Here is a 25,952-nt window from a genome sequence, read left to right on the forward strand (position 1 = left end):
CCGAAATTCTTTACTTTAGACACACACACAGAGCACTTTGGAAAGGTAACATGCGATGGGTCGGAAGCTAGAATGCTCCGGGCAGACGCCGACAACCTAGAGGCCCCAAAATTGGCGCCCCTTTCCGTATTTCTTTATTCTTTAAGAGGGTAACTTACAAGAAGAGTCCTGGAAATTCTTTACCTGTATCCAGCTAGATACCACCTGTTTTGGCAAAATTTCGACAGCATTACGCCAAAACTTGCCCGAAACCAATTCCCCTGCTAGAACTCACTTCCACTCACATAAACCCTCTGATTCTGCCCAAAAACAGTAAATTCAGCACGCTGTTTTTACTGGTTTTTGCCCTGTTTGCAGCCCTAAACAATCCCTGAACTGTCCTCTAACAATGGGGCACTGTTCCCAATGGTTTTGGCATTTGTATGGCTGACAAACAGTCCTAATTTAGCGCATAACCAGCGCTGAAAACGCACCTGTACGGTGGGGTTATCACCCTCACCGGTGCTTGCTTTTGGAGCAACATTTCGCTAGTCATGTTTCTGCTCAAAGAGACTGTTGCCTCAGCAAAAACGCATAAGACCTCACAGCTGTACATGAGTCAAATGAAGAGCCCTCTTGTGGGGCATCACATTACTGCACGTACGAAAGAGAGAGAGAGAGAAAGAGCAGTGTGAGGTGTGCAGAACATGACTTCTTGCACCACACTGTACATGAGACGGAAAGCTTGCAATCAATAGCTCTTAACCTATGACAACTTGCAAATGAAGCCCCCCTCAGCTAGAAATGGAGCGCCCCTTGTTCTGCATGAGGAAAGTGAACCAGAAGGTGCCACTTGGCACATTTACAAGCATCTTCCCCTCTCGGGGTTGCCGCTTAAAAATCTCCTGACTGGTTGCCCAGTTGACTTTGTAGCAGAGTTCTAAAATGTTCTCCTTGTCATTCCGGAGGTAATGACGCGAAGATTTCATGGCCCAAAATAGCAGTTCCCTAATTTTTAGGAGATGCTTCCGTTGGGCTCCCACTGATCTTCTGACCATCTATCCCCATTGGGACCGCATCCAAAAATGCAATGTGACCCAACTATTGGATACTTTCCTTTGGTGACCCCACCTTGGCTTTGTGCCTTTATTGAGTACACTTCCTAGTATCCACCAACTTGCTAAGTGCGATAGGGCGGACCTACATGATCTTAAGCTGAGCCTAGACATCCTCTTACTATACAAATTCCAATGCTGACCCACTTCCCGTCTACGACTGAAACTACCGTTCACATTGGCCATACAATGTCCGATCATTTGAACCTTCAAAAAGAGGGTCTCAAAAATAAAACAAAAATCATTGGAAGGAAACCAACAACTAAGGTTAGTAGTTGCTACAGACTCGTGACATAAATAACCGTTGCCACATCCTCGTGACAACTGCTACCTGGTACTTGGTACTGCAGGGTACTTTGGGTACTGAAGGTACTTGGGTGCTAAGGACACGGAGGTCCTAATCATCCCTACACAAAGCTAGGCAGCAGCCAAGCGTCAAGACAAAACGCAAGGGGAACTACATGTTGGGGGTCTGCGTTGACGACGACGATGAGGGGTGCTTGTGTTATGGTGCTAATGAGTATTGCTGGAGATGCTTGGTACTGCAATGACAACGACGATGATGGCAACGATGAGGTTGTGGGCTGATCTGCTATCGCCGGGGACGAGGATGGGGTGAAAACTCAAACGCTGGTGATGACAGCTGGAATCTGAAGACGCTGGTCTTTAGGGCTGAAATCCATCAACGCTTGGCTGATCTGGATGCTGAAAGGTGGAAACGCTAATCCTTGAAATCGCTAGAGGTAATAGACACTCTGAGCGGCCAGGACATGCCAACCCTACCTCTACTATGTACCCAATCTCTTCAGCTCGAATGCCCAGCTTCGTAGCTAACTTTGGTGAGATAAAGTTTGCTTTGGCACCCGAATCAAAGAATGTCTGATCTGTTAACTTTACCCCATGCTTTGCATAACTCGCTGGCATCTATATTGGGCCTGTCACCCACCATATTTGGCTTCTTGCCTTTCTGATCCTCTTTATTATCTCCCGCAACAATACTTCTCTATCCACAACAATATTGGAGGTCACCGAGAGTAACGCTTTACAGAACCTCCAATTGTACTCCAACAAGCTTGTATATAGCCGAAGTAAGCTAGTGCCAATTTGTCATGACGTCGGCTTGAAATTCATTTGACAGCCAAGCAAATGTAAATATTTGCTTGAAGTAGACCCAAGTGGCGGGTGCATGTCCTTGCATTAAATGTCGTCCACCATGTAAGCGCATTGTCCTTCAAGAAAGTGGCAGCTTTCCTGACCTTAGAGGCCTCTGTAAATTTCCTCTTGCATAAGCTATATCAAACTGTTGGAGGAAAGTAAGAGCCTTTGCCTTATCCTCGAAGCCACTGAAAGTGTTGAACTTTACAGCTGCACCACCTTCTTTGTAATGTTTCGGCTCTTCCACTACCCCCAAATTGTCATAAGGAATAGTCTCCAACATGGGCACTGGAGTAGGCATCATCGGCACATCTTAGCCGTTAACATTTTGCATTAGAAGTGCCATATCTGGCTGTTGTCCAGAAAAACCAAGCATGCCAAAAGAGTCTGTGGCACCCCAAACTGGCCCTCGTTGCTCTGAAAACCTTGCTGCATGCCGATGCTACCATACATGGGTCATGCCTTACATACCCCCAAACACTATTCCTCGCATGTACAGCAGACTTCCAGGTGCATAACCAGCCATACTCTAGAACACAGATCCACCCCCGAAATACCCAGCATGTACTTTAGGTGGTGGAAAAACTGGGTGCATTGCCTGATAACCAGTTCCCTGTCCATTCAAGACAACATGCGGGCTTTGAAAGGTGAGGGGCGGAACTGGCATAACCTGTGGGATAGGTGTCCTAACCACCTGTTCATGGACGGGAGGAACCTGTTTTGGAGCCCCTCACTCCGCAACATGCGAGTGTTCCCTATCCTGCTGAGACGCATGAAGTACTTGGGCTTGAGCCTTAACAAGCTCTGTTCGCGGTGTAGGTTGCCTATTTTGCTCTGGCACTAGTGGCGCTTGCAAGAACTCCATAAACATTGGGTTCTGCACCAGTTGCGAAAACACATTCACCGCGGAAACTAACTGAGCCCTGAACGCATCATCCTCGAGTTCCCTAGTCATAAAGCCCTCTATTGGAGGGACATTCACATCAACAGGAGGTACAGACTGACGTGGCCGTAAGCTCTCGCCAATCTCGAACACCAAATGAATTTCCTATCTGTCCTTCGAAGAGGAGCCCTCTTCCATAATGCCCTTCCGTTTGTCGGCCATAGTGTAATCCCGCGTTCATGTACTGTGTGTCTTTACCCAAAACAACCAAGGCTCACTTCTTGAGGAAAAAGTGATTGATATCCCGGCAATGGAACCTTGAAACCGGCCCATGGGGCGGTATGCTTTGGCTTTCACCCAAAATTCTTTACTTTACACACACATAGAGAGCACTCTGCAAAGATAACCTGCGACGCGAAAGAACACTTTAAGTACACACACGGCTCGGAAGCTAGAATTCTCCATGCCGACGTCGACAACCTGTTTTGAAGCCCCTTTCGGTATTTCTTTATTCTTTAAGAGGGTATTTACAAAGAAGAGCCCTGGGAATTCTATGTCTGTATCCACCTAGATACCACCTGTTCTCGCAAATTCTCGGTAACATATTAGCCCCCAAACTTTCCCGAAACCAATTCCACTGCTCGAACTCACTTCCACTGGTATAAACACTCTGATTTCTGCCCAAAAACAGTAAATTCAGCTTACTGTATTTACTGGTTTTTGCCCTATTTTCAGCCCTAAACAGTCCCCGAACTGTCCTCTATCAATGGGGCATTGTTCCCAATGGTTCTGGCGTCCATATGGCTGAAAAACAGTCCAAATTCAGCGCCTAACCAGTGCTGAAATCGCACCTGTACGGTGAAGTTATCACCCTCACCGATGCCTGCTTTTGGAGTAGCAGTTAGGTACTCCTGTTCCTATTTAGAGAAGCTCTTGCCTCAGCAAAAACACATGTAACCTCACAGCTATACATGAGTCAAATGAAGAGCCCTCTTGTGGGGCATCACATTACTACACGTAGAGAAGAGAGAGCAGTGTGAGGTGTGCAAGACATGACTTCTTGCACCACACTCTGCATGAGAGGGAAATCTTGCAGTCAATAGCTCTTAACCTGTGGTGGCAGGCTGCAAATGAAGTCTCTCCCAGCTAGAAAATGAGCGCCCCCTCTTCTGCATGAGGCAAGTCCACCAAAGAGTGCTACTTGACACATTCACAAGGCATTTCCTGTTTCGTGCTTGCTGCTTAAAAATCTTCCGGCTGGTTGCGCAGTTGACTTTGCAGCAGAGTTCTAAAATGTTTCCCTTGTCATTCCGAAGGTAATGTTGCCAACAGATAGCGCAGAGACTGGACACCACGAGCTCGCTGCTGCTAGCGCTCATCCACCCGCCATCGCATCCCCTCCCCCCGTGCAGCTCGCGAGGCCTTGCTCTAACCCCTGCGCGTTGCCCAGTGCCCAGTGCTCCAACCCCTGCGCGTTGCCCAGTGCCCCTATCTTTTCAGCAGCAGACACATAATGCCGGCCTCTGCTCCACCTCAGAGGGACTCCACAGAAGCCCCCTCGCTTGACACCGCGGAGCTGACCCTTCGACTTGCTCTTTCGCCAGAAGAGCAAGCGAGCTTGATGGCCGAAGTGGAGCGCTTGCAAGCCACTTCGGTTATCTGTAAAATCATTGGCACTCGACCCAATCAGGGCGAAGTTCGGGATATACTGGAGGCCCGTCTTCTCTCCGATGTGGGCAAGATTACAGATGTCCAAATCCTCGGGAGACGGTACTACCAGGTCGAGATCGAGTCTGCACATATGGCGACCAAAGTAATTTTGATGAGCCCGCTCGACATCAGAGCAGCTTGAGCTTACTTCCGAAGTTGGCAGCACGGTTTCGACCCTACTACAGATGTGCTCGAGGAGGAGGCAAACTAGCCGATTTCGGTTTGCTTTCCAAGCCTGAGGCAAAAGCACCATCCCCTCCTACCCAGGATTGGTTCCAAGTTCACGACAGTTTTGGAGTCTCCACGCATGACAGCTTCAGTTGTGGCCAAGGCTGCAAGTCTACCTACAGTTCGGGACACACACTCCCTCCCCAAGGTGGTACTGCTGACAAGGGTGAGTGGGGGATGGATTAGACACAGTGTGGAGTATTCGGGTCTCCCGAAGCAGTGTTTCATTTGCAGAGAGATTGGCCATATGGCAAAGGCCTGTCCTTGCAGGAGACCTCGACCCATAGCGCATGCGCAACCGCCCACGGCTGAGCATGCCAACAGCCAGGTACACAGGATACACATGCTGGTACTTCGACAGAGACTAGTGACCAGCCAGCTGATGGTTGGCAGCAGGTGCTTGGCCGCCGTCAAGGGAGAGCTCACCCCACTGCTCCTCCTGGTGGCCGACCTGCTGCTGCAGCTCAGCAGCACTGGGTTCCGACACGGAACGGTTTCGACCCCCTTCAGCAGGACCTGCCTGAGGAGGCTTCGTCCACTTCTGTTCCTCCACCACCGCCTCCTCCCTCAGCCGCTGCCGCCCCGCATCCCTCCCCCTCCCCCACCTTCACCTTCGCCCCCCGCTCCTCCCCTCACATCAATGGGACCCACAACCTTGTCTCCGGACCCCTCCGCCACTCCTCCTCAGACACAGGGTACTGGCCACGCTTCTGCCGCGAGGCGTTCTCTTGGTAGTGCTTTCGCTACGAGCCGTGTGGCTCGTGAGGGACAACCCCACTTGAGGCCGCCTTTTCTGGTGCTCACTTCTTCCTTTGCAGCGATCCCCAGAGTTCTGACCAGCTTCGACATTCGCAGACGTTGGGGATTTCTTCGATTACAGCTTCACTCGGTTTTCGGGTGATTCCTCTTCCGACTTGGAGGAGGCTAGCTTCTTGCATTTAGAGGAATGGAGGCCCAGGACACAGCGGTGGGTTTCTCCTTTCAGTTGTGTGGTAGGGATACCACGGAGTGGACCTAGCACACAGTCCTGGACTGGCTCCAGACAAGGGCTATTGAGTTCTCACATCACACACGGGACATAGCAATGATAGATCTGGTGCAGACACTTTGGCCTCTTGCCAAGTTCAGCGTGACACCTCCAGATGCAGTAGGTTGCAGGCACATTGTGATACACTTGTTTGCATTAGGATTCTTGGACAGAGGATGTAGCCCTTCGGGCTGCACGCTCGGCTTGGGCCTCGGCGGGACAGTCACTTCTTACGCGCTTGTCCAGAGGTCAGAGATCCGGATTTTTTTTTTCGGAGAAAAAGATCCTTCTATTAGTTAATGAAAACTGCCCATACGGCTACAACCACCTCTGCAAGAGAGGGCTACAACAAGCATCATGGGGAGATTCTCCCAATGAAAAAACAGCATATATACAATAAGGCTAAATCAAGAGATGGGAGGAGGGAAGAGCCACACAGGTAGACTATAGTGTAGAAAGGCCCAGGGCGCCAGAGTCGAAGGAAAGCCTCGCGGCGCCCCCGCATGCGGTCGGAGCTGCCCTGTAGTCCCTTAAGCTGTCCTCTAAGAGTATGGATCAGCTCTAGCCAAAAGTCACGAACAGTCTCAGCTGGTGGCACAAGGCGAGCCTCAAAGATGCGGAAACAACGGGCCCGCCAGATGAACCAAAGTGTCAGGCCACTGATGAGCTCCCAACACTCCTCTCTCTCACTGTACCACTCCTGTGGAGTAAGCTCTGTAGCAGGCTCGAGTGTAGGTCGCCCCCCCCTGCATCACTATCATCTTGCTGGTGGAAGATAGCTCAAACTGAAGTGCCGGGCCTGTGAGGGTGGACCAAGCGACTGTCCCCCAAGTGTACAGTCGAGCCGTGGAGAGAGCAGGCATCAGCCAAAGAACTCGTAGCCACACCTGCTAGGCCGAGGGACAGTCCCAAAGACAATGACGCTGACTCTCCACCAACTGGTCACAGGCTACACATGCGACCGAGAGACCACTATGCACAAGCCAGCTCCCTACTGTTGTGGCTCTGTATGCAACCAGCCACTGAAACAGAGTGACGCGCCATGGCTGTCTGTAGTCCCACAGCCTCTGCCAAAAGGCTGCCAAGAACTCGACTGTGAGGCCCTCCTCCTGCCATGACGTGCTGCAGCGGGGCGGGCCTCTCTCTGTGCTGTAAGTATATGACATCCAAGCCAAACAGTGTACTGAAAGAAGGGGACTCCTGGGTGGTCTGCCACTCACCAGGATCCCACTGTACTCGCGCCAGTAGACAACACTCCCAAGCCCATAGCCTCCAGTGTCCAGTCTCAAGAGCTGCCAGGTCAGGGTCTTTGACGCAAATCCTCCCACAGATGCCCACACCTCGGATCCTCTGGAAACAGCACTCTGCTACCTGCGGGGCCTCTACTGCAACTCGCTGTAATCGTCTCCCACCCTCAAGCTCGAAGAACAGGGCTAGAACAGTCTCTGAGCAGGCCCTGACTGAAATGAGAACCTCCAGTCGTGTGAAGGCTCCCATCCACAGGGGTGCTACTGGCTCGAGAGGCGTGAGCCACTCAGCTGGAACTGACTCTGAGATGTACTGACACATGCTTTGAACCCCTCTCATGCCCTAAGGCTGGAAACCTTGCAACTCCTCTGACAAGCCTGAAAACTCTAACCAGTCACCTAGAGAGCGCGTTGGACCTGCTGCCATGGGACCCCAAGAAACATGAGGTCGACTCCCAACCAAGTGGCCTCTCTGAGTGCTAACCATGGGGTTCCAGACGAGGGGCTTCCGTAGGCGCTCCTCCGTGCACGTCGACTATCTTTGCTCTAGGCCACGCCGTAAGAGCTCCCAAGATCGAAGCAAACTCACAGCGAAGCGGTCCTCCAGTCTCCTACTCAAACCAACTCGGCGAAGCTCTGTAAAGATCCATATGGTCGAAGGTTGCCAAGGGCCTCCTGACTGAGGCACCCTGGCACGAAGCCTCTGCAGCAAGAACTCCTTCCAGGGCTCCTCCCCTGGAAGAAGTCCTCTGACTACGAACTTCCTAAGAAGGGCTCTGCTCTGCTGTGCTGGATCAATGATCCCAAGCCCTCCCTGAGAACAAGGAAGTGTGATGACCGACCAAGCCACCTTGGCTCGGGCAATCTGAGTGTCACGACCTGACCAAAGGAAGTTCCTGATCAGCCTCTCTACCTGGCTGATACAAGAACTCGAGAAGATCTAGCAAGAAGTGATGTACCACATAGTCGCCAACAACACGTGGTTGGCAACTAGTACTCTACCAGCCAGTGAAAGTCGTGCTGAGCTCCAATGTAACAGCTTTCTCCTGATGGACACGAGAAGAGGAGCAATCTGCTGCTCGGGGGACAAGTCCAAACCAACCTGACAACCCAAGTACCGAACTGCAATCCCTGGGGTAATCCACCTGAAACCCTCTCTTGGCATCCAATCTGGCAGAGGAGCACTGCCAACCGAGAAAGCCATTGTCTTTCTCCAGTTGATCAGTGTGCCCGATGCATAACAGAAGGTCTCTAAAGCCTGCTGACATCTCTGTAGATTGGCCTCCTGGCCCTCTAAGTACAAGGCTGAGTCATCGGCAAACTCAGCGTCCAGTAGCTCATCTCCCCGAATAGGGAGTGCTAAGCCCCTCAGACCAACCTGCTGTGACACCAAAAATCTGCTCATCGCCTCCGCATAGAACAGAAAGAGAAAGGGGGCAAGAGGACAACCCTGTCTGACCGAACATGTGAGCATGAAGCGCTCACCTCTACCTCCTGCCAAAAGCACCTGACTGTGAGCCTGTCTGTACAAAGCTGACACCCCTCTGATCCAAGCATCTGAGAAGCCCATCCTGCGTAGAGTGCCCTCTAGAAGGTCCCAGTCAACTCTGTCGTATGCCTTCTCAAAATCGAGAAGAAGAATCACAAGGTCCTCCCCACGGAGCCATGCCAGGGCAGAAGCCTCCCAGAAAGTGAAGATGTTGTCAAGGATACTGCGTTCCTTGACAAAACCTGTCTGAGTCCCATGTATAAGGCTCTCCGAAAGTGGCTGACTCCTCAAACTCAGAGCCTTGGCAAGAATTTTGTAGGTTGAGTTGAGGATGGTGATGGGGCGCCACTGTCGAATCTCATCCAAGGAGCCACCCTCCTTTGGAATGAGGTAAATCAGGCCCTCACTCATGCTATCCGGCATCACTCCTATGAGCAAAATGTACTGAAAGGCACTACAAATATCTGGGCCAAGCAGGTCCCAGTACTCCAAGAAGAAGCTGGGAGTCAGCCCATCCTCACCTAGACAACTACCACGAGGGACGGCCCTAAGAGCCGTGTGCAGCTCCTCAAGCTGCAGTGGCATCTCGAGCCTCTGGCGCATCTCCTCAGTCACAAGACAAGGCATCTGTGCCCAAACCTGCTCCCTGCATGCATCCTGCCGCTCTTACTGGGGCTCAGTCGGCAGTAACTCACGGTAAAAGTCAGTAGCAACTGCACGCATATCCTCGAGCTCACAAACAACTGACCCATCGGGTCTCCTCAACTGATTGACCTTGGCATGCGAGTGCCAAGGTCCCACTGTCTCAAAAAAAGCACCTGTCACTCTGTCACCCACCTGAGTCCACTGAGATGCCTGTCGGTCAAAGGCGAACTCATGACGCCTCTCCTCTGTGCTAGCAAGCTCCTGTCGAGCCTGCTATAACTGCTCCTCCAACCATGGACTGTCTGGATGCTGCTCCTGCATCCTCTGTAGTGAAGCAATGCCTCGTCTGAGACGCTGCTCCTCCTCTCTCGCAGTAGCCCGGCGAGCCAGAGACTCCCCATCCAAACCGGCCTCAAAGATAGCGAGGTTGGCTGCTGTTGCAACATCTGTTTTCTCTCATTGACTCCATGAGGATCATCTCATGGAATGTGCAGGGATTAGGAGGACCCCAGTTTCAGTGACAGAGGGGTCGGCTGCGTCAAGAGCTGGAGGGATGCTTTGTGGGTGGTGAGATTGACATTCTTATGCTGCAGGAGCATCGTCATTGTGAAAGCCGCATTCGGCGTGTGGTCAGATTTTGCATGGTCGCTATGAGACTTTTTAGTCAACTGGTTTTGGACATGGAGGCATCCAGGGTGGGGTATGTATGACTATTGCGGAGTCTCTACAGCAGGCCATTGTGGGCAGAGGGATTATTGTGCCAGGCAGGGTTCAGTGGATCACTATGCAGGTTCAGGGTTGCCTTGTGGGCTTCCTAAACATATATGTGCCCAATGTGGCGAGTGCACGAGCAGAATTTTGGTCAGAGATTGTTGAGTCTCTGCCGCAAGCAAAGCAGTGGTGCATTGGGGGTGACTTCAACATGTTGGAGGACCCTTCTGACAGGATTGGTGGTAGCCACACTATTGAGCAGGGAGTTGAGCTGGCAGCTTGGGAGAGGTTTTGTATGACTGAGGGTTTCGGATGTGTCGCAGCACTCTAGTTTTGTGAGGCCTCCAGACAGCCTGGCCTTCTCTCGTTCAGAACGCAGAGTGGGAGGAGTGAATCTATCGTGGATAGATCGCTTCTACACTAGTGACGTTTTCAGTGACTTGGGGGGGACAGTTGGCATCCTGGTAGGGACTTCCTTCTCGGACCATGCACCAGTGATCCTCACAGTGACAGATAGGCAGAGGCGGGGGAGCACGATGCTACGCATTCCTGAGAGGGTCTTGCTGGACTCTGCACTCAGAGAGCGAGTAGAGGCTCTTTGGACAGAGAGCTTGGACATGCAGGATTCTCCTGCTGACAGAGTCGCCTCATGACTAGCTTAGCTTAAAATTTCTTTCTCTAGGAGTCCTTGACTCGCCTGACTGCAGCAAGAGAGGAGGAGCAGGGTCTCAGACGGGGCGTTGCTTCCTTGCAGAGGATGCAGGAGCAACATCCAGACAGTCCTTGGTTGGACGAGCAGTTACAGCAGGCTCACCAGGAGCTTGGTAGCATAGAGGAGCGGCGCCATGAGTTTGCTTTTCACCGACAGGCATCTTAGTGGACGCAGGTGGGTGACAGAGTGATTGGTGCTTTCTTCGAGGCAATGGGACCTCGCCATACGTATGCCAAGGTCAGCCAGTTGAGGAGGCCCAACGAGTCAGTTGCTTCTGAGCTAGAGGACATGTGTGCAGTTGCTCTGACTTTTACCGTGAGTTACTATCTGCAGAGTCTCAGTGAGAGAGTCAGGATGTATGCAGGGAGCAGGTGTGGGCACAGATGCCTTGCCTTGTGACTGAGGAGATGCGCCAGAGACTTGAGTTTCCATTTCAGCTTGAGGAGTTGCACACGGCTCTTAGTGCACTCCCCGGTGGTAGCTGTCCAAGTGAGGATGGCTTGACTCCTAGTTTTTTCTTGGAGTACTGGGACTTGCTTGGCCCTGATCTCTGTAGTGCTTTCTAGTACATCTTGCACACTGGAGAGATGCCTGACAGCATGAGTGAGGGTCTCGTCTACCTCATTCCCAAGGAGGGTGGCTCCTTGGATGGGATTCGACAGTGGCACCGCATCACCATCCTCAACTCAGCCTACAAAACTCTTGCCAAGGCTCTGAGTTTGAGGATCCAACCACTTCTAGAGAGCCTTATACATGGCACCCAAACTGGTTTTGTCAAGGAGCATAGTATCCTTGACAACATATTTACTTTTTGGGAGGCTTCTGCCCTAGCGAGGCTTCGTGGTGAGGATCTGGTGATTCTTCTTCTTGATTTTGAGAAGGCCTACGACAGAGTTGATTGGGACTTTCTACAGGGCACTCTACGCAGGATGGGCTTCTCAGATGCTTGGATCAGAGGGGTGTTAGCTTTGTACAGACGAGCACAAAGCTGACAGTCAGGTACTTTTGTCATGAGGTAGAGGCGATCGTTTCATGCTCACACATTCGGTCAGACAGGGCTGCCCTCTTGCCCCCTGCCTCTTTCTTTTCTATGCTAAGGCGATGAGCAGGTTCTTAGTGTCGTAGCAGGCTGGTTTGCGGGGCTTAGCACTTCCTATACGGAGAGATGAGCTACTGGAGGCTGAGTTTGCTGACGACTCAGCCTTGTACTTGGATGGCCAGGAGGCCAACCTTCAGAGGTGTGAGCACGCTCTTGAGATCTTTTGTTGTGCATCTGGCGCACTGATCAACTCGCGAAAGACAGTGGCTTTCTCGGTTGGTAATGCTCATGTGCCCGATTGGATGCCAGGTGAGGGTTTTAGGTGGATTCCCCCAGGGACTGCAATTCGGTACTTGGGCTGTCAAGTTGGTCTGGACTTGTCTCCTGAGCAGCAGATTGCTCCCCTCCTCATGTCTATCAGGAGAAAGTTGTTACACTGGAGCTCAGCACGACTTTCTTTGGCTGGCAGAGTAGTAGTGGCCAACCACGTGTTGTTGGCGACTACGTGGTATATCACTTCTTGTTGGATCTTCTCGAGTTCTTGTAGAGAGGCTGATCAACAACTTCCTTTGGTCAGGACGTGACACTCAGATAGCCCGAGGCAAAGTGTCTTGGCAAGTCATCATTCTTCCTTGTTCACAGGGAGGGCTTGGGTTTATTGACCCAGCACAGCAGAGCAGAGCCCTTCTTGAGAAGTTCATAGTCAGAGGACTTCTTCCAGGTGAGGAGCTCTGGAAGGAGTTCTTGCTACAGCGGCTTTGTGCTAGGGTGCCTCAGGCTGGAGGCCCCTGGCGACCTTCGACCAGATGGATCTTCACAGAGATGCGCAGAGTTGGTTTGAGCAGGAGACTGGAGGACCGCTTCGTTGTGAGTTTGCTTCGATCTTGGGAGCACTTGCGGCGAGGCCTGGAGCAGCGACAGCCTACTTGCATGGAGGAGCGCCTACGGTAGTCCCTTGTTTGGAACCCCATGGTTAGCACTCAGAGAGGCCACTTGATTGGTAGTCGGCCTCATGTTTCCTGGGGTCCCATGGCAGCGGGTCCAGCGCGCTCTTTAGGTGACTGGTTAGAGTTTTCAGGCTTGTCAGAGGAGTTGCAAGGTTTCCAGCTACACGGCATGAGAGGGGTGCAGAGCATGTGCCAGAACATCTCAGAGGTAGTTCCAGCTGAGTGGCTCACACCTCTCGAGCCACTAGCACCCAAGTGGATGGGAGCCTTCACACGACTTGAGGTTCTCATCTCAGTCCAGGCCTGCTCAGAGACTGTTCCATCCCTTTTTTTCGAGTTACAGGTTGAGGAACACTTACAGCGAGTTGCAGTAGAGGCCCTGCAGGTGGCAAAGTGCTCTTTTCAGAGGATCCGAGTGGTGGGCATCTGCGGGAGGACTTGTGTCATCGACTTTCCTTTGGTGACCCCACCTTGGCTTTGTGCCTTTATTGAGTTCACTTCCTAGTATCCACCAACTTGCTAAGTGCGACAGGGGGGACCTACATGATCTTAAGCTGAGCCTAGACATCCTCTTACTAAACGAATTCCAGTGCCGACCCACTTCCCGTCTACAGGTGAAACTACCGTTCACATTGGCCATACAATGTCCGATCATTCGCAACTTCAAAAAGAGGGTCTCAAAAATAAGACAAAAATCATTGGAAAGAAACCAACAACTAAGGTTAGCAGTTGCTACTTTCTCGTGACATAGTTGACAATTGCCACGTCCTCGTGACATGGAGTATATATAGAAGATCTATATTGTCACGTACAAACTGCAGATGTGCCACATGGACAAGTTTCTGCTACAGTTCTAGGTCAATCTTAGCTTAGGGATCTTGCTTGGCACTATGTGAGCCTCTACCAAGACCTACATGTTCAAGCCGATCGTAGTTGCATACCCTCTCTTGCACAGTACAGTCATTTCAGCATATAAGCGTGTGAGCACTCTCTTAAGTTATTAATAAGTGACACTTTAAGCATAATTTGTGAAGGTCGTGGAGACTCTCATTTATGGTCGCTCCGGCCAGCTTTTCCTTGCTATATAGGTGACCGTGGGGGGTCACACTTGAAGGAAAGAACACGTACAGCACAAGTACCCGCAGCTCTGCAGTTTAAGGACTCAATATCCAGCGTTTTCAGCAGCACCCAGCGTTTCCATCATCAGCCATCCAGCGTTTTGGTAAGCCTCATCATTGCCAGCGTTTTCATCCCTACAAGATCAGTGCTTTTCAGCATCAGTACCATCGATTTCAGCCATCATCGCCATCACTTTGCAGATTTCAGCCCTATGAACAATCGACGTTTTTAGCATTCAACCTTAGCCTCGCAGAACCAATCATCTCTATCAAGCACTCCTTAGCATCTCACAACCTAGGATCGTTGTAACAACGTTGTACACTGGCGACAGAGCAAGAGGGCCCTTGAGGGTGGTTGGGACGTGACATGCAGTGTCGTCTCTCTCTCTCTCTCTCTCTCTCTCTCTCTCTCTCTCTCTCTCTCTCTCTCTCTCTCTCTCTCTCTCTCTCTCTCTCTCTCACACACACACACACACACACACACACACACACACACACACACACACACACACACCACACACCACACCACACCACACCACACCACAGTGGATCAAGAGATCAGCACCTACTTTCACACATGGTCAGGAGATTGTGGAGTATACAAGTGCATACAATTACCTCGGGGTAGTCTTTACTTCGCCGAGATTTTCTTTGAGAAGAGCAGCAAAGACTAGACTGACTAGAGCTTATGCGGATTTGGGAGGATTGGAAAGGATGTGTTCGCAGGTTCAGTTCCAGGAACCTAGGACAAAGTTATGGCTCTTTGATACTTTGGTTTCCTCTACTATGCTATATGGGGCGCAGGTTTGGGGACCTTGTGTAGGCCAGGATGGTTGGAGACGTATCGAGAGGCCCTTGGTATCTATCATCTCTCGGCTCATTAGAGGCAAGGCCTCCGTACCGCATGATATCATTCGAGCGGAGTTAGCTACCTCCCCTATGGAGATTGAGGCGCTTACCATTTCAGTCTCCTTTGTACATAGCCTATGGGATACTACCAGAGACAGATATGCCAGGTTGGCCCTAGAGTCCTCCAGACAGTTAGCTCTACAAGGGGATACATCATGCGGGTATGCACAGATGACATCATGGTTTCAGGCACATGGCTTCACCATGGACAGGCTACCTCCTTTTCAGTACTCTCTACAAGCACCCTTGATGTCTCTGGCACAGGTGGCGAATACTAGACTCATTGGTCACGATCTAATCCAGCTGGACATGAGGAGGACATGGATAGAGCCAGTACACGAGTTGGGCACGAAGATGGTTTTCTATAGAGAGCATCTTCTCAACATCACAAGGAATGGGTTTGTGATTCGTTTCATTGTCTATTCAGAGAGGGTTTTGGGCCTCTATCTAGGGTCATGAGTTATGAGGATCAGAGATGTCTTGGATTGTATCTACTTGAGTTACACAGGCATAGAGACACTTTAGTGAGGAGAGCTGGAGACCCCCCTAGGACGTAAATACATTATCATCATCATCTCTCTCTCTCTCTCTCTCTCTCTCTCTCTCTCTCTCTCTCTCTCTCTCTCTCTCTCTCTCTCTCTCTCTCTCTCTCTCTCTCTCTCTCTCTCTCTCTCTCTCTCTCTCTCTCTCAGCAAGAGAGAAGGAAATAAGAATGGAGAAACGAAGTGGAAGAGTGGAGAAAGGAGAGGAGCACTATTCTTCAAAGATGGACCGAAGAAAGAGATGGCATGCGTAAGAAAATCACTTCACTCCAAGGGAAAGTGGTCATCCAAGATTCCATCATCCGAAATCTACAAGCAAAAAGTGGGCAGCTCGAAGGACAAATTCAGTCATCCATGATGGAAGAATTGAATACCATGAGAGAAGAAACGGGTTATCAAGGAAGGTGAGGAGAAGAAGTCATGGGCCGCGGTCATCTCCGCAACACAAAAGAAAGTAGAGGAGGCCAAAAAAATGGAATGAGGTTGCCAAGAAAGGGAAAGGTAAGGAAGCTCCTTGTACACCCACTCTTATTTACACGACCCTCGAAGAGGAACAAAGGAGGAGGATGCGGGCTCTACATGCGAGGGTAACCGCCCTCAAGGACATAAACAATGTGGAAAAAGAGGTCACAAGCCTCACATCTATGGTGGGGTTGGACAAGCCTTCGCACACAAAGGCATGGAGAGTAGGCAAGAAGAGTGACCCCGGGAGAATCTTTAAAAGTGAGAGCTCTCATACTACACTTCCCCTCCTTGGAAGAGAAGAAGGAATTCTTGAGAAAGAGACCTACTTTGAAGAAGACAGGTATTTTCCTTCGTGATGATATCACTCTCTCACAGCTTGCACACATGAGAGAGGTAATGCCACAGATAACGGCGGCAAGGGAGACGGGAAAGATGGCCTTTTACAGGGATGGTTGGGTGGTGATTGTAGAGCGGTGCTCTACATGATGATGTGAGACCTATGGGACCACACAGAAGATGGCTACTTGATATTGTAATGGATTTATGAGGTTGGACGTTGGTGCCTTTGAGTACGGTTTCAGAGACGGGGACATTGCTTTCCTTCTCCAAGACTCATAAGGCCCCTAGACAGCTTATGCCACATGTGGTGGGATACAAATGGGAGACAGCCCACAAGAAAATCGCAAGATCTGAGCATGGGAGTAGAGCTTTCTTCTCCAAGACTCATCAGGCCCCTGGACAGCTTATGCCACATGTAGTAGGATACAGATCGCAGATAGCCCACAAGACAATCGCAAGATTTGAGCATGGGGGTAGAGGTTCAGGAGTAGTAGTAGTGCTAATTAGGGAGGAGTTACAGCCACTACTACATATTGTACAGAGAGATAATCATGCTAGATACATGTGGGTGAGGCTAAGAGCTGACACAAGCCGATTTCTATACATTGCCATATGTTACTTCCCCCGTGTACGTCAGTATATGCTGCATCTAGAGAACAGTCGCCTTTCTCTATACAAGATGATGATATATGGGAGTTTTCTAGGGGTGATGATATCATCCTCCTAGGGGACTTCAATGCCCGGGTGGGCAACTCCAGACAGTCTTCTACAACACTTCAAATGAGATGCTTAGAGAGCTGGATGTGGGTGAGTTGGGGCTTGACAGATACTCACATGACAGACAACAGACGGAGTATGGGAGATACCTCTCTTAGATGATGACTTAACATGGGTTAGCCATACTTAATGGCTTACAACGATTTCCTAGAGCAACCGGTTTCACATGCTTTCCACACAGACACGAGGTTAGTACACTAGACTACGTTATGGCACAACCGAGCTTTCTTCCTTGTATTCAGGATTTCATAATGGGAGCCAGACAAGTGGGTGTAGAAGTGGATCATGCTCTTTTGACATTGTCTGTTTCATTTCAGTATAGTACAGCCCAGACATCAGGAGGCAGGTCACATACCCGTTATACATTTACACTAGAGACTGACTCGGTTTATACAGAGGAGACGTCTATGCACAACTCGTCCTATCCTCTCAGTGGAGGAGTGTACCACTTTACTGACTGAGACAGTGCATGGTGCAGCATCAAAGGCATACCCACAAACTCAGCCGGATCGGAGGCGACATTCTTGGAGCATGCCTTAGAATAGTTGGTATGATGAGGAGTGCAGAGAGATGAGAGCCCAGCTTCAGAGAGATCTGCTTTTAGGAATCATCACTTACAGACATTCTCGGATTGCTTCTCGGTGCCTTGTGCGACAGAGGAAACGAGCTTACTTGGCCCACATGGAGCGAGACTTGTATCAACTGTTCTTGAGTAGAGGCATAGCGATTCTTTCATGAGCACTCCCCTCCCCCAGTCATTACTTCTCCTCATATGTGGGGCCAGTATGCCTCATCGTTATGAACGGTTCTTGTACAGGACCGCCTTCCAAATCCTACAGAGCCATGCCCACCTACCAACACCTTCTTTACCACTGAGATGGTAAAGAGAGCCATTGATAGGATGAGGACCAGCAGGACATATGATCATGATGGTCTAGTAGCAGAGCACTTTATACATGCTAGAGATATGTTGGTAGAGGTTCTTGCAATGTTGTTCGATCGTGCCATGTGTGAGGGATTACTTGTGACTTGGAGGTTGTCAACTATTGTGCCTATCTTCAAAGCAGGTGACCCATAGAGCATGGGGATTATTGCACTATTATGGTTGGGCACACATTGGCACGGTTGTATGCATCCATTCTTGAGCAGCAGTTGAGTAACTGGGTAGAGGTTGAGGGTGTACGAGAAAAGAGTCAAGCCAGTTTCAGAGCGGTTTCTCCACTCTTCATCATATTCTGACACTCAGAGCCATCATTAAGGAGGGCAGGTCACATGGGAGACGGATTTATTGTAGCTTTGTGGATTTCCGAAAAGCATTTGACATGGTACCAAGAGCTCGATTGATGCGCAAACTGTAGGAGATGGGGGTGCCCATAGTGTTGATTTGGGGGATTATGGCTCTATATAGATCAGTGATGGGACATGTACGCACTCCAGAGGGGATATCTGATTTAGTTCCCTCCACCATTAGGGTGAAACAGGGTTGCCCATTGTCTCCTACTCTATATGGTATGTATGTTGATGAGGTGTCTGATCACATTGACAGAGAGGGTGATAGAGGTGCCCAGCTAGCAGGGACGTGGATCCCATTGTTGTTATATGCTGATGATATTGTGTTGATCTCAGACTCACCAGAGAGTACGCAGCGAGAGGATAGTGGATTGTCTGTAAACCTTGGTGAAAGCAAGGTTATGGTGTTTAAAACCACACCACAGTGGATCAGGCGATCGGCACCGACTTTCACATATGGTCAGAAGATTGTAGAGTATACAAATGCATACACTTACCTTGGGGTTGTCTTCCCTAGGCCAAGGTTTTCCTTGGGGAGAGCAGCAGAGACTAGACTGACTAGAGCTTTTGCGGTCTTAGGAGGCTTGGAGAGGATGTGTTTGCAGGTTCACTTCCAGGAACCTCGGACAAAGTTATGGCTCTTTGATACTTTAGTAGCCTCAACCATGTTGCATCATACGGGGACCTTCTATAGGCCAGGATGGTTGGAGACGTATGGAGAGGCCCTTGGTATCTATGATCTCTCGACTGATCAGAGCGAGGGCCTCCGTACCCCACGCTATCATTCGAGCAGAGCTAGCTGCCCCTCGTATGGAGATTGAGGCGCTTACCAAACCAGTCTCCTTTGTGCACAGCTTGTGGGATACTACTAGAGACAGATATGCTAGACTGGCCCTTGGGACACTTCATGCTGGTATGCACAGATGACATCATGGTTTCAGACCATGATATTAGATTCATCATTTTGTAACAGATTGGTCTCATAGGTCATTTTGTTACTTTTGTTACTCTGACTTTGTATCAGATCCACCACATTGTAACTTTCTGGTCTCATAGGTCACTTTGGCCTTTTGAAGACGTTAATATATAACAACGTTTCTCTCTCTCTCTCAGGATAGTTTCCTACAACGTTAACACTCTCTCAGGATAGTTTCCTACAACGTTGTAACTGATTGGTCTCATAGGTCATTTTGGCCTTTTGAAGACGTTAATATAACATTTCATTTCATTTCATTTCTCTCTCTCTCTCTCTCTCTCTCTCTCTCTCTCTCTCTCTCTCTCTCTCTCTCTCTCTCTCTCTCTCTCTCTCTCTCTCTCTCTCTCTCTCTCTCTCTCTCTCTCTCTCTCTCTCTCTCTCTCTCTAACAGGTACTATATGAAGATGGTGTTGAAAGAAACTAACAGTTTACCACTGCCATGAGCACACGCCTTGATAGTAGTAATGCAAAACCCAATTGAGCCCCTCAGTGTACTTGAGAACCTGCAACAAAATGTGAGGTCATTTCTGCTGTAGTCCTTTCTAATGTCACAATTGAAAAAAAAAAAATAGCATAACTTAACTTCCTATTCCAGCATGACACAGACAGACATTTCAAAAGGAAAATGCACCCACCAAAGTGAGTTCCATCTTAAGACCCCTCTACAACCCAGCAGTTCTATCACCCTGGTTTGTGACCTGCTGATCAGGCATTTATAGCTTGATAAAACTTCTTGCACCAAAGGGTCAAAGCTGAGCCACAGTAACCTCAGAAAACATTCTATAACCAAACCAATCATGTGCATCTTGTTAGCAGAAAATGGTAACTACAAAACAGAAACCTTTGCACCGTTGTGGACAAAAACTTAGCCCAAGTGACCTCATAAACACATACTATAACCAAACCAAAAAGTTGGCATCACCAAAAGGGAAATTTTCCATGCTGCAAGAAAGAAAGGGAAACACAGAATAGAATATCTTAAAAAGAGCACAGATCTCTAGACGCAGTCAGACCAGGCCCACCTATTGTGTTATTCTGCTTGAATGTGGAGTTGACAGTTCAATTCTTGCCTATTTCATCACAGGTGTCTCTACCTCACTGACTCTCCACGCCTCCAGGATTGTGCTTCAGACACAAGTTTCCTGAGTGCCTGGAACTAGAGGCGGGCCGAGAGTACTCTCAGAGGATGGCAGTTACCGGCCAACCGGAACAATGTCTCAAATGCCACGCTTTTGGCCACTTGGCTTGTAAATGTCCCACCCAGCCTCAGCACAATCAGACCCCCCATGTTTTTGCCCAAGCCCACCGGAGCCCCCCAACAACCCCTCAAGGAACTATTAATGGTTGGCAGCCAGCTCCATGACACCATGCTCCTTATAGAAAGCAAATAAATTTCTGATTCACATGGTCACCATGAAACGCATTTCGGCGGGGTCTGGACAGGTGAAATGTTTCGCTGATCAAGTGAAACACGTGCCGTTTTGTTAACCACGTACTATAATTTCAGGTTTTAGGACCTTTCAACAACCCTCTATGCACGTTTCGGTCCCACTTATCGTTCGACTGAAATGTTTCGTGGTAAAACACCACGTTTCAAGGGTAAAATGTTTGGCCCCTGAAAAGTTTCAAGGTGATGCTTGTCAGCTATGCACCACTGCTGAAGGGACAAGGTCCTATTTCGGTTCACATTGCCAAGCACAAACTCTGAGACTTGCACAAAGGAGTTGGCCATCGCATTTGTTTATCAACACACATCCCTGTAGCAGGGAAAGTGTGCCGTGCTCTCTACAATGGGTGCTCATCAGTGCAATATGCATGAAATCTCACTCCAACAGAAAGAAAACACAGCACAACAATGAACCAGCAACTCATAAGACATAGCAAATAGACTCACAACATCATGGAACCCGACTAGCTCATAGAACCATACAAGACTCTGTCTTAGACTCTCGCAATATCTCCTCAAAGAGCCAAAATAGTGAGGTACAGTCTGCCACCGCTGAAGATCCTGCAGAGATGTCTGGTGGTATAGGACTCGCAAGTGGTAGTGTCAGGGAGCTGGTAGCATGCATAGTGGGTGTAGTTGAGATAGGTGTAGTGGTGGTAGCTGGGATAGGTACAGGGAAAGAGGTAATTGTAGGTGGGGTGTGGGAGATACTCACTACGGTAGGGACGAAGTTGCTCTGCTTGGAGAGCGTAGGAAGCTAATCTGCGGCTCTCTTCCAACATGGAGAGATGAGACAGGTTGGTAGAGGCAATCTCAGCTATGACACAAAGGCTGCCCACCCTATAGGATCCAGAGTTACATTCAAAAGGAGCAATTGCTTCGAAGCTAAAAGCCAATTGAAAGGGAGTGTGGTTGGTGGTTGCTTTGAACGCATGGGACTGGACACACATCTGCAACTAGACGATCTCTTGGTAGGGCTTTCACTACGCGTCGCATGGCTCAATAGGAACAGCCCTACCTGAGGCCGCCACTTCTGGTTCAGACCTCTCCTTTGGCAACAGTCCCTAGGTGTTTGACCAGCTTTGACATTCGTAGACGATGGGACTTCTTCGATTACAGCTTCACACGCTTCCTAGGTGATTCTTCTCCCAACCTGGAGGATGCTTGCTTTTGAGACCACATTCTCTTTCTAGTAGCCCATGGCACTGAGGCTCTGGATACAACGGTAGGTTTCTCCTTTCCGCTGGGCGGCAGGAATCCTACAGTGTGGACCCTGTACACACTTATTGACTGGCTCTAGGTCGAGGCCACAGGTTCTCACACCACAAAGGGGACGTAGGGGTGACAAATCTGGTACAAACAGTTTGGCCTTTAGCCAAGTTCAATGTGACACCGCCGGATGCAACAGGTTGCAAGCACATTGTGGTGCATTTGTTTGCTTACACTCAGAGCTCCCCTTGCTATGTATTTGTACATAAGGATTCTTGGACAGAGGATGTAACCATACGAGCTGCACACTCGACCTAAGCCTGGGTGGCGCATCCAAACCAACCTCAAAGATAGCGAGGTCGGTTGCTGCTGGAGCATCTGTTTTTTCTCACCAACTCCATGAGGATCGTCTCAAGGATGGGCCTAAGTTTCAGCGTCACAAGGGTCGGTTGCATCAGGAGCTTCAGCGATACCTTGCGGGCGTGAGATTGATATTCTTATGCTACATGAGCATCATCTGTGTGAGAGCTGCATTAGACGATGTGGTCAGATTTTGTGTGGTCGCTATGAAACATTTTGGTCAGCTGCATTTGGACTTGGAGGTATCCAGGGAGGGGTATGTATGACTATTGCACATTCTTAACAGCAGGCCATTGTAGGCAGAGGTATTATCGTGTCAGGTAGAGCTCAGTGGATTACTATGCACGTTCAAGGTTGCCTCATGGGTATCCTCAACATATATGCGCCCATTGTGGCAAGTGCACGAAGTTTTGGTCTCATGTTGTTGAGTCTTTGCCGCATGTAGAGTAGTGGTGTGTTGGGGGGGGACTTCAACATGTTGGAGGACCCCTCTGATAGGATTGGAGGTGGCCATGCTACCGTGCACGGGGCTGAGTTGGCAGCTTGGAAGCGGCTATGTATGACTATGAGGGTTTCTGATGTTTGGCAACACTCCTGCTTTGTGAAATCCCCAAATAGCCCGTCTTTCTCTCGCTCAAACTGTAGGGTAGGAGGAGTGAATCTATCTCGGATGGATTGCTTCTACGCCAGTGACCAAATCTGTGACATGGGGCAGATCTCTTTGCATCCTGGCAGGGACTACTTTTTCTAACAACACGCCAGTGATTCGCACTAAGACAGATAGGCAGAGGGAGGGAGAAGGGGGGGGGGGGGGGGGGGGGGGGGGATGCTACGCATCCTCGAGAGGATCATGCTGGATCTCGAGCTTAGAGAGCGAGTGGAGACACTTTGGACAGAGAGTCTGGACATGCAAGACACCCTTGTTGGTAGAATGGCCAATGGATTGGCAGAGCTTAGTCGCTTCTTCCTTGAAGAGTCTGCAACTCGCTTGGCTGCAGCGAGGGAGGAGGAGAAGCGTCTTCGATGAAGCATTGCTTTCTTGTAGAGGATGTAGGAGCAGCATCCAGACAGTCCTTGGTTGGAGGAGCAATTGCAGCAAACTAGGAAGGAGTTGACTAGCATTGCGGAGCGGCGTCATGAGTTTGCGTTCCATCGACACGGATCTCAGTGGACCCAGGTGGGTGACAATGTTACTCGGGAGTTTTTTTAAAACAGTGGGGCCACGCCATGCAAACACCAATGTTAGTCAGTTGAGAAGACCTCACGGATTAGTTGTTTCATAGTCTGAGAATATGCGTGCCGTAACTACTGTCTTCTACCACGATCTATTGTCAGCTAATGAAACCGGCCCGTAGGGCGGTAGACTTTAGCTTTCACCGGATTCTTTACTCGACAAACTTTACTTGACTTTACGATACAAAGGAAAACTTCACGAATAAACTTGTGACTGGAATTAACACTTCAAACAAAGCACGACTTGGGAGCTACAGTGCTTCCTAGCAGACCGTAACACCCTGTAGGCCCCAAAGACCGGCGCCCCTTTCGATATTTTTTTATTCCAGTATACAACACGATTGAATTGCCACATACTCACAACCCGGAGAGGCTCAAACTGCTGCAACGATTCACTGGCAGGAGGAGGGTCTCACGTCCGAGTTCTTGGCACGGTTTTGAGAGCGCTTGTGGGACAACAGACAGTCAAGAAGAGTCGCCATGTTCTAGTGGTTGGTTACAAATCGAGCTACTACAATTGGGAGTTGGTTTGTGTACAACGGCCTCTAGGAAGTCTGTGTTGCCTATAACCACCCTGTCACGTGACACATCCAACCCTCTATGTCCGTGGACAAGCTACAGCATGATCAAGGTTCAGTCAGTCCATTCAGTCTAGATTTAGTAGTGATCTTGCACTTTTGTGAGTCTATTCGTAGACCGTGCATGCCCAGTCACTTCGTGTAGATGCATATCCTCTGGTTGCACACAGCATGATCATCAGTATTCCCATCAGAGTCCATAAGAATCAATTAGGGGATTTTTCCAATGCATTTAGCCTATTTTCCCTATTTCACTTATTATTTTTCAGTGACTTTCCAACAAAAGTAGGTAGGGCAATTTTGCTAAGTTTGTATATAAGCAAACCCAAGTTAGCACTAAATGGCAGAAGACACAGCACGAGCACATGCTCAACAGGCACCTTCTCAACAAAACCCCAGAAGAACCCCCGAAGTGACCTAGCGTTTTTGCTCCAACTGTATCAGCCTAGTGTTTTTGGACCAGATCAGCCAACAATTTGCACTTGCAGATTCCAGCGACAGCAGGACCTCAGATCAGCCCTAAAGTTTTGCATTTGCAAAGCCACGGCGATAGAAACACAGATTTTCAGCCCTAGCGTTTTTGCATCTGCCAGCAACCTCAACGTTTTGCATATCTATCGCCACAAAATCAGCCCTAGGATCAGCGTTTTCAGTTATCAGCAGTCAGACATCGTAGATCAAGTCTCGAACATCGCAAATCTCACCTTCCTGCAACTGTTCCTTGCTGCACGGTCAGTTTCCACAAGGTTTACAGTTTCAGCCCGGAAAACGCAGATTTCAGCATCTGCGTCTTCAACGCGTCGTCATCGACATCGTCACCGACATAGAGTCAGAATTCAGCAGACAGAAGATTTGCAGATTTCAGCCCATAGCGTTTTTGGACAGCAGTAGAAAGATTGCAGATTTCAGCCCTTAGGTCGACTTCGTCATCACCGTCGTCATCGTCGACATAGCCTAGATTTGCATCGGTCACTTGCATTCATTTGTACCAGATTGTGCAATCAATAAGTAGACCACTCTCGCCGACGAGAATGGGGCCTTCGGAGGAGGGTTTTACGTCTCTGGTGTCGTATCTCTCTTCTCTCTATCTCTCAGTCTCATACACTTGCACGCACAGTGTCCATTCACTTTGTTTGTGATCATAGCACTTTCCATTAAGAACGGAAGGCTCTCACTTCCATAAGAACTAAAAGGAACCTTGAGCACAGTTCGGAGCACTCATCTTGAGCAAAGTGCAAACAATCATTTTGCTGCACCTAACATTGGTATCAGAGCTTTGGCAGTGTTCTCTATCACTCAAGGAAAGAACCACAAGAATCACAAGAATTTTTTTTGCTTGTTGCGGTCGCACGAACCCAAGTTCTCTTGGGCGTATCGATTCCTAATCGTGTTTTTGAAGAGTGACAGGAATCCCAAGAAAGAAGGGCTTGTCCAACCTCCCCTTGTGTCTCTTTTCACTCATTGAGAGCGGCACGTGCACTTAGCGGCCGGCCAATCGACGTGAGGTGGGAAAAAGGAACCTTGGTGTGAACGCAAGGACGCCAAGGGGCGTGCCCGCAGAAAAGAGTAGAACTCATGCGAAGAGAAGATCCTTCTCAAACGCGGTTTGCAACGAAAAGAAAACCTCAAGAACCTCAAGACCCTCAAGAACCCAAGTTCCTTGTGAACTTAAGAACCCAAGAGACCAAGAACCCACGACTTCAGAATGGTCATCACTCGAAGCAGAATGGATACTTCGCTTGGAGGTGATGAGCATGAGAGAGGCGAAGAAGAATTTTCCCCACCAGGAGGTTTTTCCGACCCTCGCCCTTCCCCATCTGCG

The 25,952-nt window shown here is 49.5% G+C and overlaps 1 protein-coding gene across 1 annotated transcript in view; it reads right to left on the minus strand.

Moving 5' to 3' along the window:
- The window catches only part of LOC147447829 (5'-3' exoribonuclease 4-like), a 174,556-nt gene that overhangs the window by 44,890 nt on the left and 103,714 nt on the right, over positions 1-25,952 (minus strand). The window contains exon 13 of the mRNA XM_086523576.1: positions 19,736-19,806. Coding sequence (XP_086379702.1) covers positions 19,736-19,806 — 71 coding nt within the window. The remainder of the gene's footprint in view (positions 1-19,735; positions 19,807-25,952) is intronic.

Source organism: Adiantum capillus-veneris, chromosome 11 (assembly GCF_014529385.1).
Source record: "Adiantum capillus-veneris isolate H3 chromosome 11, ASM1452938v2, whole genome shotgun sequence".
NCBI lineage: Eukaryota > Viridiplantae > Streptophyta > Polypodiopsida > Polypodiales > Pteridaceae > Adiantum > Adiantum capillus-veneris.